The sequence below is a fragment of the Pangasianodon hypophthalmus genome, chromosome 1 (genome assembly GCF_027358585.1).
Source record: "Pangasianodon hypophthalmus isolate fPanHyp1 chromosome 1, fPanHyp1.pri, whole genome shotgun sequence".
In the NCBI taxonomy this organism is placed as follows: domain Eukaryota; kingdom Metazoa; phylum Chordata; class Actinopteri; order Siluriformes; family Pangasiidae; genus Pangasianodon; species Pangasianodon hypophthalmus.
In genome coordinates this window covers 31,175,262-31,192,946 of record NC_069710.1, presented here as the reverse complement: position 1 = coordinate 31,192,946, position 17,685 = coordinate 31,175,262, and the positions used below count along the sequence as shown (strand labels likewise).

The 17,685-nt window shown below is 37.8% G+C and overlaps 1 protein-coding gene across 2 annotated transcripts in view; it reads left to right on the top strand.

Annotated features, from left to right (window-relative positions):
- gpr158a (G protein-coupled receptor 158a) overlaps nucleotides 1–17,685 on the top strand; it is a 102,178-nt gene that overhangs the window by 32,759 nt on the left and 51,734 nt on the right. For both annotated transcript variants that reach the window (XM_026944884.3, XM_026944885.3), the window contains exon 3: nucleotides 13,061–13,163. In XM_026944884.3, coding sequence (XP_026800685.3) covers nucleotides 13,061–13,163 — 103 coding nt within the window. The remainder of the gene's footprint in view (nucleotides 1–13,060; nucleotides 13,164–17,685) is intronic.

Below are 17,685 nucleotides of genomic sequence, written 5' to 3'. Positions count from 1 at the left end.
AAGTGTGTATAGTGCAGTAAAATGTGTGTGCATTAAAGCACAGGCCGGTTCTTTGCGATGAGAATGAACTCTGAATGTTCTTGAGACAGATGGTCAGTGAAGCTGGCATGAGAATCAGACTGCCATGAGTGAAGAGATGAGAATAAACAAAACCTTCGTTTTTCTGAAATAGCAAGATGTTCTTTTCTGTGTCTCAGTCTGAGCCAATTCTCATGGTTTTTTTGGACTGGTTTTTAGATATTAGACATCATGCTGTTTATACTGATGTTAGGAATTTCTTGTACTTTTATACAGAGTCTTTCTCGTTATTACATCCGAATCTGTCGCTGGTCCAGGAGCCACAATAATTCCACATCTGGATCCAGTATGTTGCATCAAATATCAGCCCAGTGGGCTACTTGCGCATCTGCTTCCGGCTCGTCCACTATAATAGCAATGGTCCTATTTACACCCGGGGTCTGCAGAAGCTCCCAAAAATCAGTCAGCAACGTCCATCATTTATGTAAGAACACTTGCAAAGCTCCTTTTAGTAAGCTGGAGAAAGGCGTCAGACTGTATGCTTCATCATACATTAACAACTGTAAAGGTAAGAAAATACCTCTTAATAGAAACGAACACCTAAGCTAATGTTAGCACAACACTGTGACTTTATTGTAAGACTGAAACAAACAGAAGTTGCTGTCTCACTGTACTGCCGAATGTAAACAGCGCTACCAGAGATGTGAGATTTGCACTATTTATTGAATATAAATATTCAATTTTCAATTACCTTATGAGCTATGCAGAGCAGGACAAATGCAAATAATGTGCCACGAATGTGGACGACAGCACTGAGACTGAGAACTGTAGATTGAAATGTGATGTTTTTGTGTGTAAACGATGAATAAAACTGCTTAGCAGAGCTTTATGACTCTCTGTATCAGTCTTTATTTTGCAAAGGGTCAACTGATTTTCTTACCCACTTTAAAGTGCAGTGTTCCATATTTGTCCTTCTATTTTGGAGTATGACAACTGTCTTACGCAGTGTAATGTTGCAGCTGAACAATCATGTGGCACTGCATCAGCAACGACAAAAACGGATTGCTTTCTGTTTGTTTTTCTGCCCTTTCTGTCCTCTCGCCATCGGAGCATCTATTTATAGACTGACTGTGAAATGAACAAGCGAATTACGAAAAAGAACAATTTCATCCAGAGAGAGAGAGAGAGAGAGAGCGAGAGAGAGAGAGAGAGAGAGAGAGATGGCAGAGTGAGAAAGATCTATCTATCTATCTATCCTTTAAAATCTTTAGATAAATCTATCTCGGTTTAACAATGTGTTAAAGTAATAAAAAATAAAGAGAAGATTTTTCGACATAAAGCTCATGCACCTAATATATTCGCCCTTGTTATCTTCATATGTATAGCACCTTTTATAAATATTTACACTCATTAATGGCTGAAGTATAAATGGCTACAGATCCGACTTAATGGTAAGTGCACACTGTCTGCAGCGCTTGGTTTTATTTGTTACCAAGCCACTGTAACGGGTGAGTGAACAAACACCAGATGTGTTATTTTAATCTTTTAATGCAGTTCGGCTGCTACTTGTTGCAAGAGCGCTGACAGCTTGGGAAAACTTCTGCCAGAAGGTTTTCATTTTGTTGTTTTTATTGTTTTTATCTTTACAATCATCCAGATTTGGTCACCCATTATAAAGACCAGAGATATTGCTATAAATAACGTTTCAATTCAGGAAAATATAGCAGATTCCTCATTACATGCAGGTGGCCACTCGGATGATGTATGTCTATGATACGCACTTCTTTACTCCTTAATAAGGATATGTTGAATGCAGTAATGAAATAAATGAAATGCAGGTGTATTGGACCAGCAAATGAACAGAAATGCATGGGACCAGAACTAAGAAGCACAGGAGCATTTTAATGTTTCATGCTTTGGGAAGAGGATACAGTGGATATCAGTGGTTGAATTGCTGAGTGCTGATCTTCAATAAAGACAATTTCTTTCCTAATCTTAAGACAATTGTCAGCAGTCAACTCCATCTATTCCTCATATTTGAGGTGTGCATCCAAGATTTTCTGCTTTGCTTTAAACATCCTCTTTCAATCTTGATGTGGATCCACTATCAGGAAAGATGTATATCACCCCACAGCTGCTTTCTAATGCCTTTATAAACACACCCCAGTGATGCATAGGGTCATCATGAAGTCTGAAAGCCAAAAAGACAGAGACAGTGAAAAGAGTATCTTGCTATTTCAGAAAAGTGAAGGTTTTTGTTTATTCTCATTCCTTCACTGTAACAAGCTGCGTTTTTTTTTTGTTTTTTTTTTTTGACAGGAGAAAAAAAAATGAGATGTTGGTGAGGGAACAACTGTTTATAGCTGCTATGACGTAAGTGAGAACAGGAACTAAATAGTTTCACAGATGTTCCACAACCTTCCACAAGCAACTAAAAATGGATGAAAAGTACAGTGTGTCGTTCTTTAATAAATACATCAATGCAACCTCAGTCAAATTGCTGTGGTATAAGAGGAATAAACACTTCAGGACATAACAACTTCAGGGTTATAGAAGTAACTCCATGCCATCACACCACCCTGTTATTGATTATTTTTCTATAACAGCATGGTTTATCGCGTTTTACTCCTTTCATAGTGTATGTACTTCCTGCTCTTCTCTGACGGCCCTGTCCTGCTCAGGCTACAAGTGCTTTGGCATCAGTACAAGTTGTGAGTGGAGTGTGTGAAAGTGAGTGATTGCTCTGCTCTCAGACACTCTATAGTCACTCGGGCATGGGACGAGCTCTCGAGCTCCGGCTTAGAGCGCTGCCAAGCTAAACCCACAGAGCCAGGACCAGACTTTTCTTCATCTGTCTCAAACTCTTCCACCTCTGTACTGGGTCAGGGGCCCGGCATTGAAAAAGTAGCTGGCACATTCATAGTCCTCGCCTGCTGGAAATTTCCACCCCCAACAATTCCCAAACACCTATAGATCATTGAACACATTAACATTGATGTGATTATTATGATCCATGTGAAGGGAGCAGGATGAATGGAGGCAGCTTCTTTATTGCTAGCACATCACACTGCACTGCAGGTGCTCGATGCTAATGCTTAGCCAAAAAGATACGACTTACGCAGGGGCTCTCTCTGTGTTACGAATGAGCACTAGACTGTGCTTTAATCACAGCTCAAAGCTTGCAGCTTTTTTCTACAGTCATCCATCAGCTGTCAGAAGAGTAGCAGTAAATGACAGCGTCCATCTTCACAACACGCACAGCATCCAGGCCATTTGTCTTCATTCAGCATTCCAGTCCAGTTAATCTGCTCCATCACAGATGCCACAGCAGCAGCAGCAGCAGGCCTCGGCCATATTAAAATGCCTGTCAGCAGAAAAGCTCATAATTGCCTCATGTTGATCAAATCAGATCATGGATATCTCAAGGACCACCCAAGGCTCGCCACATATTAGGTTATAAATATGCTAAAGTCAGCTGCTGCTAATGTATTGCTTGTCTCGCATAGAACACATCACAGACATCATGAGTACGCCAACGACTTGATGCAGTACTCATTAGTGCTACAAATTAGCCACAGGACGGTTGGTTAAACTAATAACGATACAGTTACAGTCAATAGAAAATTGCAGTAATAGTTGGATGAGTGACAATGAAGTTGTGATTTGATGATGGATGGAGGGTGGGGTAGATGGGGGGCATGCTTTTGCGAGATACAGTATGATTTTTAAATACAATTTAAAATTGCTAGCTACCAAACTGATAGAGTAATTAAAAATCAATTATAAAACAAATAGCAGCTGTGATGTGAACTGGAGAGTCGTATTGAATGCAGGACAGTCGCTAATGTCTTCTAAAAAAATGCTAGATTTGTCACTGGCAAAATAAATAAAGTCACTAAAAAGGTCTAAAAAAATCTCCAAATCTAGTGACAGAGTCATTAAGTTGGCAACACTGGGTAGCATGTCTAGCACAGGATTCAATTCAATTCAATTTTATTTGTATAGTGCTTTTAGCAATGGACATTATCACAAAGCAGCTGCACAGAAATACATAAATTCTATTTCACAATGTATTTCACAATTGTACAATCTAAATAGTATGAGCTGATCTTCAAAACATGTATCTACAAGTCATCTATCTTTACCTCAAGATTAATGGACAATGATGGTAATAATGATGCTGACCTCAGCAAATTAACAGTTTCTCTCTATTTTTTTAATATAGAATGCCCTAAATGCCAGACACTAGGAGGATAAATGATGAATTGACAATCATCTTATAAAAAGTAGCACATTACAGTGTGATAATAGTATTTGATAAACAGCAATAATTACAAGCAGTGTCTGGCACTATGCATTCTGAATATGTATCTGCGTATTAATGTGTGTGAAAACTGCAGCAGGTGATATAGTGCATACATCAGATCTTAATGTAGGTCTCACGTGAAAAACTAGGCTCAGACTTTTCAAGTTTGTAAAGTAAGTACATGTGAAAGTACTAATGTGAAAAAATACCAGTTATACAACAGTGCTTGATGTTAAGATATATTATAAATAACCATTTACTTTCAGATCAGAGGTAAAACCATTATTAGATACTCTATGTGTTCACTCTATGCAGTCAGATCTGCATGTATTTACTGGAGCAGCTTGGTAGTATTTAATGTTGTGTTTCTAGCATTAAAACAACAAAACACTTGTAATTTTTACAATAGTTACTATTTGCTTAGATATTCAAATTGCAACGTATGCATTAAGTATTACTTATAGATATTGTGGGTAATTACTGCATTATAGCACCAAGTACTACTGTACAAACCAGGCACTTTTCACATGAGAAATTATACGCAAAATATGGACCAGAAATTACTGTAATAACCTCATACTTTTCTGTTAAATCCTGGTTACTCATCGTAGTGTAAAATAAAGGGATACCAGTGTATCATCCTCAGCACACTGGATCATTAATTGCATTACATTTACCACAATAAATTATTGCTTTATTTATTGGATGATTTGCCCTCAAAAATAAAATCATTAAGCCTGTCAGTTTCTGTAATTAGCATATCTGGCAGTTAGACTGCTCTCAGTAGCGAGTCTACATCAGTAATAGATATTTTGGGAAATCTATTTAGGGAGACAAATTGTGCGTAATTTTGTGTCTATTTCAGATACCGAGTGAAGTTAATTTGAGGCACGGACATTTAATAATAACACAAGCAATATGCTGTGAACTTGTATTTACCCAGAAGTACAGAATATAGCACTTCAAGAAAGGAAACAGCTGATTTTTCTCAGGAAATGAAGTCAGATCATGTGAGACTAGCACTGGTGCAGGATATGCTATCACACAATAACCTCTGTATAAAGACTGAACTAAAAAAGACTGAGTACACTGTCATTCACCCTTCCTAAAGTTTGAATATTTATGATATCAATATGGACACAAGATTTTGTTCCCCAAAGGTGCAGTAGCTAATTTTGTATCATTATCTGACAGGATCAGAATGGACACGTCTTATTTTAGACACTATTGAATAATTAAGGAAGGGTGAGTCTTTGTGGACAAATGGCCAGTTTAACTCCGGTATGTTCAGTCAAATAAGTTGAGTTAAACATAAATAAAATAAGAAACAAGAACACACAGCGGCACAGTCTTTATGGTCTTAAAGCTTCAGGGTCTCCGGTTTGATCCTGAGCTCAAGGTACTGTCTATGTTTCGTATCACATGTTCTCCCTGTATCTGCATGGGTTTTCTCCAGGTTCTCTGGTTCCTCCCAACTCCCCAAAACACACTGTAAGGTGTATAAGCTATGCTAAATTGCCGCTAGGTGTAAATGAGTGTGTGCATGGTGCCTGTGATGGACCAGTGTTCCTGGGATAGACTCCAGATCCACCGCCACCCTGACCAGGATAAAGCGCTCAATATGAATGAATGAAGTGGGCAAATCCCACAAATCAGACTTCTAGAGAATCTGGATGTTTTCATCACTCATCACGGCTTAGAACTGCCTACGACTTCTTAGAAGTGTTTATGTAAAACCGCAAAGCTAAAGTTAACATTCAAGGCTGATTAACTGTCATTAAGTATTTAGTAGATTACATTATAAAATTCTTGTAGGCTAATGTAAATAAAGTCATTGAAGGAGTAGCTGGATCATTATGATCCGGTTTTCCATTTTGATTTGCAAAGCGTTACGATGTATTGGGGCAGTTGTAGGGCCGGCTTTTGACTTGGGTTGAGATTCTGGGGTTAAGATTCTGCCCTAATCACTAGATGGTTCAAATCCCAGAATCGTCAAAGACCCACTGTTGAGCAAAATCCTGTCTTTGACTACTCCCACGTGTAATTGTTTTTGGGAAAAATCCAATGCCTGCCATATGTAGAAATGTGAATTATAGTATATATGAGTTCTGCTTTACTTTCATACAGCTGTTTACCATGTCTTGATTATTGCCTGTCTCTGTAAGCTGTTTCATTTTTAGATTATTAAATGCTTTTAAATGCATTTATGTCCACTTTGTCTATTCCTGTGATACAAGTGACAACAGTTTGTGATCTAATAATGTCTGAAAGCCTCACCTGTGTAACAAATCAAACCTCCTGTGTTCAACACAATCATGAGCTGACGTAAGACTTAAAAGGAGATGAGATTATTGCATCTAAGCATTTGTCAGATGGGTCTTTGTTAAGCTGTAGCCTCCAGCTCTTTCTCAATACCAGTCTTTGCTTCAGTGCTGATTTTACATGGAAATATTTTGAAGATTTATACACATGCCTCCAAGCTGCTGCTGCATTCGTACTTGAATTAAACTGGATCACATCACTGTGGAGAAAATCAAATATGCAAATTTTCCATTGGATTCAGCTCATTTGCTGTACTGGCTGAATAAACGGACTAAAGGAGAATTACTTCTCTCAGTGTTGTGCTGAGAATCAAAGACAAGTGACAAAATTCAGCCATAAATTCAGGAGGAGTTCCACTGACAATGTACTTCACATGCGCCTTGTCAATCACTGCTGATGACATGTAACGCATGTGTGTGAAAAATATCAGCGCAAATGGACATCAAATTTAGGGCGTGTGTCACTCTGTGTAATCACCTGACACGAATGTCACTGATTGGCTGAATGAATCTACAGTTTGTGTTAAAAAGAAATCAGCCCCAGCCTCCCTTTTCGCTCCTTCGTACCATTTTCTGTGTCTTTCGTTCAGCTACTGGTGGTGCTGTTGCGCTCAAATCCACAAAATCTGATGTGGATACCAAAAATGAAATCTTATATTGATGCGTTTTTCTGTTTGAAAGACAGCAGGGTTTAGCCCTGCTAGCACATTTAACACAAGCAGCCCTTGATTGCACTAATAATGGGAAAGTGCAACCAAATCATGCGAACAGTGAAGGGAAGTGGATGGTGCTTTTTGCATGCCATCATGCTGATGAAAATAACATGCTGCTGACAAAATAGATTGACTCTTAGCAATGGTGGTGTTGTTTGCTATGTGTTTAACATTCATTAATAACAGTTCTCTATGTCAGAATGCTTCAGCACTTTTACTCCTGCTGCACGAACTCAGGAGACGTAGACCTGATACCTGGATGGAGGGAAAGATGCAGCAGAATTATGTGCTAGATTAGCGAGGAAAGCAGTAGCTCAGATAAGAGGAGAGAAAGAGAGGAAGGTCAGGAGAGGACACATACACACTATGGTCATGCTGAGCCTTGGCTTTGCAGTGTCAACAAGTATTTCTCGTTTATACCTCCTCCATGCTTCTCGTTCTGGCTTTGACTCTCTCCAACTGTTCTTTGTCATTTATATGTTGCGTTCTCTCCATCTCTTTATTTTTCACTTTCTCCAATTTCAAATCTCACTCACAAACTTTTCCCACTTCACCGTTTCAATTTCTCTCCATCACTATCTGTCTCTTCCATCTTATCTATATAGCAAGTCCTCCCACTCCTTCTTGACTCACTTTTTCTGTATCCATCTCTTTTTTCTCTCACCCCCTCACTCTCTCTCCACCTTTGCTCACTCTGTCTCAGTCCTCCGCTCCGCTCTCATGCCCTCGCTGAGCAGGCCCAGTTTTTGACTGTTGCCCCAGACTGACCCGTGGCCTGTCAGCTACATAAATCTCGAACCCTTTAGATCTCTGACCGCCTGTGAAGGTCCAGAAAACCGCTGCGCACAGTGCTGTATTTATATTTAAGACGTTCAAAAGCACCCTCCTGTTGTTCCAAATAACACTTTGAAAGCAGATCTACATCACAGCCGTACAGTTTTGCTCTCACAGCGGTGCACTAGCCTGGTCTGTCTAATGCAGGCTTCATCTGTGGCTTAGAACGGGAAATGTAATGTATCTCAGACATATCGAAGAAGCATGAGTTCAGGAAATGTTAATTAGAAGCTTATTTATAGGACAGAATCAATATCAAAACATTGGGTTGAAGTAAATGGAGGGAGTTGTGTTTCAGTGTGGCCTTATGTAAGACATATCATTCTAACGGACCACAGATACAGGAAGTGGAAAAAGCTCTCGCATGATACAATCCAAGCTGAGCAGTTGAGGGTTAAAGGTAGAGGAGTACATCAGGGCTGGGATCCCATGAGGAAAAAAGTCATGACAGTGGGCATTTTTACTTTCTTGTACCATTTATTACCATGAGATTGTGGTGCTGTTTGATGCATTTATTCATTCATCACCAGAAACTGCTTTATCCTGGTCACGGTGGAATAAATGACTCATTTGTTTATATTTTTTAGAACTATTTTTAGAAGTTCATCAGAAAATATTACAGGTAGCTGCAAGCAATAGTAACGGTGGGAGTGAGTGGGATTGGTCAAATGTTCTGAAGGAGTGGGTGGGATTGGTCACACATTCTGTAGAAGTGAGTGGGATTAGTCAAACTTTCTGAAAGAGTGGGTGAGATTGGTCAAACTTTCTGAAGGAGTGAGTGGGATTGGTCAAACTTTCTGAAAGAGTGGGTGAGATTGGTCAAACTTTCTGAAAGAGTGGGTGAGATTGGTCAAACTTTCTGAGGGAGTTGGTGGGATTGGTCAAACTTTCTGAAGGAGTGGGTGGGATTGGTCAAACTTTCTGAAGGAGTGAGTGGGATTGGTCAAACTTTCTGAAGGAGTGGGTGGGATTGGTCAAACTTTCTGAAGGAGTGGGTGGGATTGGTCACACATTCTGTAGAAGTGAGTGAGATTAGTCAAACTTTCTGAAAGAGTGAGTGGGATTGGTCAAACTTTCTGAAGGAGTGAGTGGGATTGGTCAAACTTTCTGAAGGAGTGGGTGGGATTGGTCAAACTTTCTGAAGGAGTGAGTGGGATTGGTCAAACCTTCTGAAGGAGTGAGTGGGATTGGTCACACATTCTGTAGAAGTGAGTGGGATTAGTCAAACTTTCTGAAAGAGTGGGTAAGATTGGTCAAACCTTCTGAAGGAGTGGGTGGGATTGGTCAAACCTTCTGAAGGAGTGGGTGGGATTAGTCAAACTTTCTGAAGGAGTGAGTGGGATTGGTCAAACTTTCTGAAGGAGTGGGTGGGATTGGTCACACATTCTGAAGGAGTGGGTGGGATTGGTCAAACCTTCTGAAGGAGTGGTGGGATTGGTCACACATTCTGTAGAAGTGGGTGAGATTAGTCAAACTTTTGGAGGAGTGGGTGAGATTGGTCAAATTTTCTGAAGGACCAGGTGGGATTGGTCACATTTTCTGAAAGAGTGGGGATGATTAGTCCAACTTTCTGCTGGAGTGAGTGGGATTGGTCATTTGTAGGATTGGGCAGGATATAGGAGTGGGCAGTCCAGTCCAGTGCGCACTAGTTAAGGATCTCACTGGCTCTCTAACAGGCCTGGGACTTGAACTTATTAGTGATTTCTAAATGTGGTAATTGTTTGTTTAATCTTTTCCAGGGATGCAGCATTCATGCTCAGTTCATTACACTGCTCTCATTTTACATTTTGCATCTATTTTGCAGTAGATGGACCTACTACAGGCAAAGTTAAATTATGCGATTACCTAGGTCTATTATTTAGCCCTTTCTTCATGGCTTTCTCAATTTGAAACATGTCCCACATTTTTTCTTTTCTCTCTCATATTGAAACTGAGTGGATTACAAGTGGCAAGCTTTTGAGCCCCTGAATCCATCCTGCATCCCTTCAGATGGTGGAAAGTTTGTCAGCTGGGAAATTGTAGAGAGCCAGTGCCATCTGTGCCGTCCTCACCCGTGTCCTGCCGTAACCAGACTTCAGATATACCACTGAAAGCTTGACTCTACATATCTATCAGTTTAATCAGTGCTATCCAGAGGTGTAGCTAGAGGGCGATTATAGTTTTGAACTCCCCTGTAGTATTTTTGACAGTATTTGGATGGCTAACATAACACACATTAAGGGCACCTTATAATAAATGTGTTTTGGATAGAAATTTGGCTATAATTAGTCGTCATTAGAATGCCTCCATATTTACCTGCTCCAGTTGTCAAAGGAAACATCTAAACCAAACTAAACAAACTAAACTTGTTATTTCATGATAGTATGTCATTATTTTAACTTAATACTGTATTATTTTGACATAATACCTCATTACTTCAAGATATTATGAATATTAAGATCATGATTTCTAGTTTTTATGTCACTTTATTTCAAGATATCATGTAATTATTTTGACTTTACATCTCATTATTTCATGATAATATTTTGTTCTTTCGACTTAATTCCTCATTATATTATGTCATTATTTCTACATACATATCAACATATCATTACTTTGACTTAATAACTCATTATTTCAAGATATAGTGTCATCATTGTGACTTAATATCTTGTTATATGATTATAGTATTTTGCAATTTTAATGTAGTATCTTGTTATTTAGACTTGTTATTTCGAGATGTCCTTATTTTGAGTTATACTGTTATTATTGTAGTATGTTGTTATTTTAACCTAATGCCTTGTTATTTTGACTTAATAACTCAGTATTTCAAGATATTATATCAATATTTTGACTTATTATCTCATTATTTTGACATAACTTATTTCAAGATTCAAGTTTTATGTCATTATTGTGAGTTATCTGATTATTTCAAGACTTTGTCATTATTTCTACTGAACCTCTCATTATTTTTGAAGTAATAACCTGGTATTTCAAGATATTATTTCATTTCTTTGACTTAATATCTCGTTATCTGAAAATAGTTTGTATGTTATCTCATTTTTGATTTAGAATCTTGTTCTTTAAAGATAATGTTGTATGATGTTATTTTGACTTACCCCATTATTTCAAATTAGCTGCTCATGAATTCAAGTTAATATCTCATTATTTCAAAGTTTTTAGATTTGTATTACACGATTAACTTCACAAACTCACTAACTAACATTGTGAGATGAATTTGGATCCATCTTCCCGAGCTGATTCCTGAATATGCATGACTTTTTCTGTGTCTGTGTTTTTGATGTCCTTTTGTTTTGCTTTTAAAGAAAAAATGGTAATGCAGATGATATGTAACATTTATTACAGAATTTGCCAATATGAACTGCTGCCTAGAGAAATATTCAGATGAGATTTCTTTCGAACTCTTTAATTAGGTAATTACCGTGTGGCCTTAAATGATAATGATCAGACGCTTATGACTTTTTAAAACATTTAAATTGTTTGGGGTGATTAGTTTCACAAACACTGGATCTCATTTTGTACTTTCACATAAACGCCTCCAGCTAAAAATGCCCAAATGAATTCCCAGCACACAACAGCATCTATCTGTCACGCTGCATTAACTAGAGCGCAAATGCAATTTTTAAGCTAATAAAGTAATCTGCACCCAAATTAAAAGGAATCTATTAAAATAGTTCTTAATTAATATGGAGTTCAGTCTCAAGTCCCGCTGAGTGTCCAAATAGTTTCCAATCTTGTCTCCATCCTTGGTGTGAATAGAAAGTAGATTATTATCTTCCAAACTCTAAAAGTGGGGCTGTTGTCCCATGTTGGTCTGGCACTTCACCTAAATGCCAAGCTGTCATTTCAGGAGAACTCGGAGAGTTATGAAGAGGGCCAGGAATAGACTCCTCTTAAAAGTTTCACTTCTAAAAGTTTGGTCTCTATAAGCATCCTAGAGTTTGCTCCTTCATTAAACCAGACCATCAGGGAGTGCTGGAGTGTTTGCTCTTAACTCGCTGATAGAGACATGTTCATGACCTCCTTATCTTACTGTTAATACTAACACCAGTGCAGTACCTTGACTAACACATGAGCTTTGTTTAGTTTTCATTATAATTTTGTTACCTATAATAATGTCATATGTGATAATAATAATGTCATGCAACAGGCTAACAACAAGCTACAGTCTATTTTATATAAAGAATAAAACACTCCATGTCCTGCTGTTCTAAGAAAATAATCAGTGATGAAATGAAGCTACTGTTCCCACATTAACAGCATGACCTGAAGTGTTTTATTCCTCTTATACCGCAACAATTTATACCACAGCCAACTAGAACATTTTTTAAAATTCATTTAAGAATGACACATACTTTTTATCCATTTATAACTGCATGTGGAATGTCTGTGAAACACATTAGTTCCCCTTATTAACAATGATAACAATAACTTCCTTTTATCACAGCCCCCTGTTGCTGATTATTAAAGGTCTGACCAATCAGGATGATGCTCTGTTATTACAGGTTGTCAAGCAGATTATCATGGAATACATCATCGTGGACTCGCTGACAAAAGTTGACAAATCAGACAGAAGACCCTAAAAAGTCGTATTTTAGCCTGCCATCTTTCTGCAGTGGAGATTCACCTCTGATTTGCATGCTACCATTGATTTCTCCAGATCTGAGCCCTGTGCAAAACTCTGTTTGATCTTGTAATTGAGAGAGTTCCCCTACTCATTTGAGCTTACGCCAAAAACAATGCTAACACTCTCCCTGGGGAAAGTGTTGGGAAGCTGAATGTTCGTCTTTAATGTTCATTTTGCTTTGATCAGGCTGCATGTATGCTTACATTCAAACCCTTAAGTTCATCTTCTGTTTGTCTCTCAGTGCCTCCCCATCTCGGGTCACGGCTTCGTCCTGGACAAATACAAATGCCAGTGCAAGAGTGGCTTCTACCATCCCAGCAGAGTAGCCATCAACGGCGTCAAGAGTAAGTCCTCAGACAAACACCTTAATCTGAACTGATTTTTATAGATATTATTAGAAAACCAAACCACTAATTCACACATCATTGACTCACTGTACTGTATACACTATGCCTAATGATTAACACTAAAATACTTCAACACAAATGCATACAAAGTGAAGAAATATAATTCTGTGTATTTATCAATGCAGAGTCAATATGTAATTCTTATACTGTATATGGTAATTAGAATGGGGCAAACATCATTATTGCTATTATTTTCTTAGAAAGTGACTATTTAGGGATATGAAAAATTCAATTGCGTATGATGTTGATTTCATTGCTCTGTGTGTTACCCTTATGGGTGTGATAGAATAGAGGTCACTGGAAGCAGGTGCAAGAGAGAGATCAGTGCATATTTCACGTTTCAGAGCACGGGTGTTTTCACGAAAAGAAACTAAAAGAAAATAATACTGAACTAACTGACACACAGGCTCAGCAGGATGCTGTCAGCAGGATTCTAGCACTTGCTCTCATCTGGCATTCAACAGTTCACTGTAAGACGCACTGTGTATACATATATTAGTGTCCCATTAATCACACACAGGTGTAGCCACTCACTCATTACCTGCTTGTTCTCTGCGCCTCCTTCTTTGTCCTGTAAAATCCCTCCAAAAATTCTCAAATAGGACGCTTTAAACTGAACACATAATTTAGGGCACAGTCACCACGAGGGCAAAAAACTGAGCTTACAATATTGTAACGGGTTCGCAAGATTGAATTCATTCATTTATTCATCTTCAGTAAGAAGCTATTCTGGTCAGGGTCTCAGTGGATCTAGAGCCAATCCCAGGAACACTGGAAAACCAGTACAGAGCCTAGTAGGATTACTTCTGACTAGAATAACCAGTCAGAAGACCCAGTGATTTACTGTGCTGCCTCTAGAACAGATAAAATACTCCTGCACTTTTCACACTGTTGAATAAGATTCAAACAATTGAATAAGATCCTCGGATTGGCTGTGGTGCGACCTACCAAAGACGGTTTATATGGAAAGTGATGCGGAAAGTAAAGCACCAGGCAGAAAGATAAAGGAAATGGGCCACGCTGACAAATGGTGGCTTACAAGTTAGCCTGAGATTTCTAGTTTCAAATAAAACTCCATCTCTCTTACTCAAAGATTTAGGATGCAGTGATGGTTTAAAGACTTTAGAGATTTCATGGGACCAGCCTGACAGAATGGCGTTATTCTTAGACGCTCTTGCAAACTCTCTCCTCTGCTCTGTTCTCTCCTTCGAGCACCACACTAGCTCTTTACTAAAAGTACCTTTCCTCATCACCACAAAATCACCTGACTTCGATTTTTACTTAGTTTGAAGAATCATAAACTCTGCTTCATACTGTATACATTAAGTACTGTTTCATAGCTGCTATAACATGATAACAGGAACTAACTTGTTTCACGGATGTTCCACAACATTAAATGTAACTAAACGGATGACATGTCATTCTTTAAACACGTATAAAAAATTGTTGCCTTTAGCAAATTGGTGTTATAAGAGAAATAAAATGCTTTGGGACACAATCTTATAGGAAGATAATCAACCTCAGGGTGGTAACAGTAACATCAGCTGCATCACACCTCCCTATTGTTGATCATTTTCCTATAAGAACATGACACGGGATGTTCTATTCCTTACTTATTAAATTACTTGTAGGTAAAGTACTTGCTTCCATTTGATTTATCCATTCAAACTGAGTAATTGAGCTAATAGAAAACTAAAACTAAAAATTCAGAATCCAAACGTTCAGGCTTTTTGGTTGATGCTGTATACAGTAAATACTCCTCTCTTTGTATTTGCAAAGCCGTTCCTAAACTGCTGCACTTTGCTTCACTAGCAGCTTGTTCATTTGTTTTAATCATAAAATTGAACATTATAATGAAATGTTTGTCATGATTAGATATTCTTTTGACTGATATAGTCTAATTTGAATATGAACGGCTACTATGTTAAAGTTCATAGACCTGAATATTAATAATGGCACCCAGTGACAGTTTTAATGTAGCTTTAAGTTATATTTAAAAGCCTACACCTAAACCCTTGTAGATGCAACATCTGCTGTAAACAAAACTACTGTAATTCTGTTCAAAATAAAGTTCATGTTTACTGACTATAAATGTGTTTTAATTTTTTTTATTTAGTGAGAAGTCTAATGATTTCTTTATATAGGAAGTGTTTTTTGTAGTTTATGAGCATATCAGTGAATGAGATCGTGGGATTAAATAAAAAAATAAAAATGGAAATTTTTACATCAGGCAGCCCAGCAAACATTATCATAGGTCAAACATTTTACTGTTAACGTAATACTATACTTTATTCTGTCATTACTCAAATGCACATTAAGTTTCATTTATCTTTTGTCGCTGTGGTTTGTTACTAAAATGCTGTTTTTGCAAGAGAGCAGCACATACAAGAGATGGATCATTTGTGTTTAATCTAAAGCACTGGTTTTTGGTCTAACTCGACAGACAGTTGCTAACCGCTTCCCAGTCGGGGCGTGTTCCTGATTGGTTGTTGATGTTGAAATATGTCACTTTGTGAGACAAAGTTTTGATCTACAATCACATTGCGCCCTAGTAGTTACAGTGTACCTGGTGTTCCTTTTTAAATTCAAGAAATGCTGTAGAGTGGAAAACACACACACACACACATTCATACTTACTTTCTTACAGAGCAGAGAAAGAGAACAGAGAGAGACGACAGGAAGGCTGAGAGAGAAAGAGAAATAAAGAGAGCAGTAATATGATAAGAAGTGGTGAGTGTAGTGTATACGGAAACTTTCAGCAGTAGTGTGAATCTCTTCAAACTCACGAAAAAAAAACCTTCTGTTGGTTTTGTTTTTTTGTCTTAGCATGCTCGGCCTTCGTCATGTCTGTCGTGTCTGTTGAATTGAATTGTAGTGACAGATTCTCAGTGAAACATCTACCACGACACAGCGAGAGGAAAAACAAATGAACCGAAACACTTGTTTTTAGAAGCGGCTTTGCTGAGAGCAGATGCTTAGTTCCAGCCCTAAGCACAGTTTCATCCAGGATTACTTCAGGTGTGATTAATAGAGTCATATGGAGAAATAACTAAAGTCTGTTGAATAAAAACACACCTGAAGCTCCGCCTTCTTTCTAGTTAACCTCTCCCAAAACTCCAGCCCGAGTTCTCAGAGCTCTCCTCTTTTTACAGCTCCAAAAACCCTCTCCATGTCATTTAGGAGCAAAGCATTCACTCATTCTAATATGTTATTGTTTATGGTTGACGCTCTACATAATCTAAAGCTAACTTATAATAATTTTAAAAATTATTTAGCATTTAGGGAAGGAGTCTCCATTGTCAGAGCTTTGAGGAGTTTAAGCTTTACATTTTCTCAGTAACATGACAAGCTGCTTTTTTTGTATTCATCTGAAAGAAAAAAGAGAGTCTGGTGAGGGAACAACTATTTATAGCTGCTATAACGTAAGTAAGAACAGGAACTAAGTTGTAACTCTGTAATGTAACAATAAACAGATAAAAAGTATGACCTGTCATTTTTTTCCTAAATAGAAATTGTTAGTGTTGACAAATTGCTGTGGTGTAAGAGGAATAAAACATTTTGAGACCTGCAGTTATGAGAAGATAATCAACTTGGGGGTGGTTCCAGGAACTCAATAACCGTGTCACTGATTATTTGTGTATACCAGCCTGACACAGAGTATTGCATTTCTTACTTATTAACTTACCGTAAGGAAAATGACTTGCTTCCACTTAATTGAACCGGATGATCTAACCTAATCAGATGTTCTTTGACATTACGTGATAATGAGAAAATATTTTTTCTTCTAAAGAAAAAAAAATCTATATTCCAGATGCAAATAACATGCTCCTGTGAGAAACAATGTACAATATAAAACAATATAAAATGGAACTACAGTCACACTGAGATACTGTAACACTCAGACACTGTAATTCTGCAGCTCTGTGATACACTAACACTGAAACTGATACTGTAGCACTCTCTTACACAGAGGTGCTGCTATCCCAGTGTCTATACATTTCTACATTTTAAAATAATGAAATATAAATCATAGATTGTTATATAAGCAGTAAACACACCCTGTTACCATCCTGAAGTGGGTTCTTTTAATATAACTGCATGGTGTGAAGTGTGTTATTCCGCTTATACCACACTGATTTGCCAAAGATTACAATGTTTAATTTATTAATGAAAGACACATTGCATGTTTTATAGTTACCTTTAATGTTGTGGAACATCTGAGAGACACATTAGTTCCTGTTCTCACTTACAGTACATTATAGTAAAGACAAATAATTGTTCCTTCACCACTCTTTAACTTAATGAGACAAAAACAAACAAACCAAAAACACAGCTTGTCATGTTACTGAGAAACAGGAAAGTGTAAACTCCTCTGTCCTGAGGACTGTTACAAAGCACTGACACCTACGACTCCTTCCTTTGTGTGTTTTCCTTCATTTTTTTAATCAGTTTATTATTA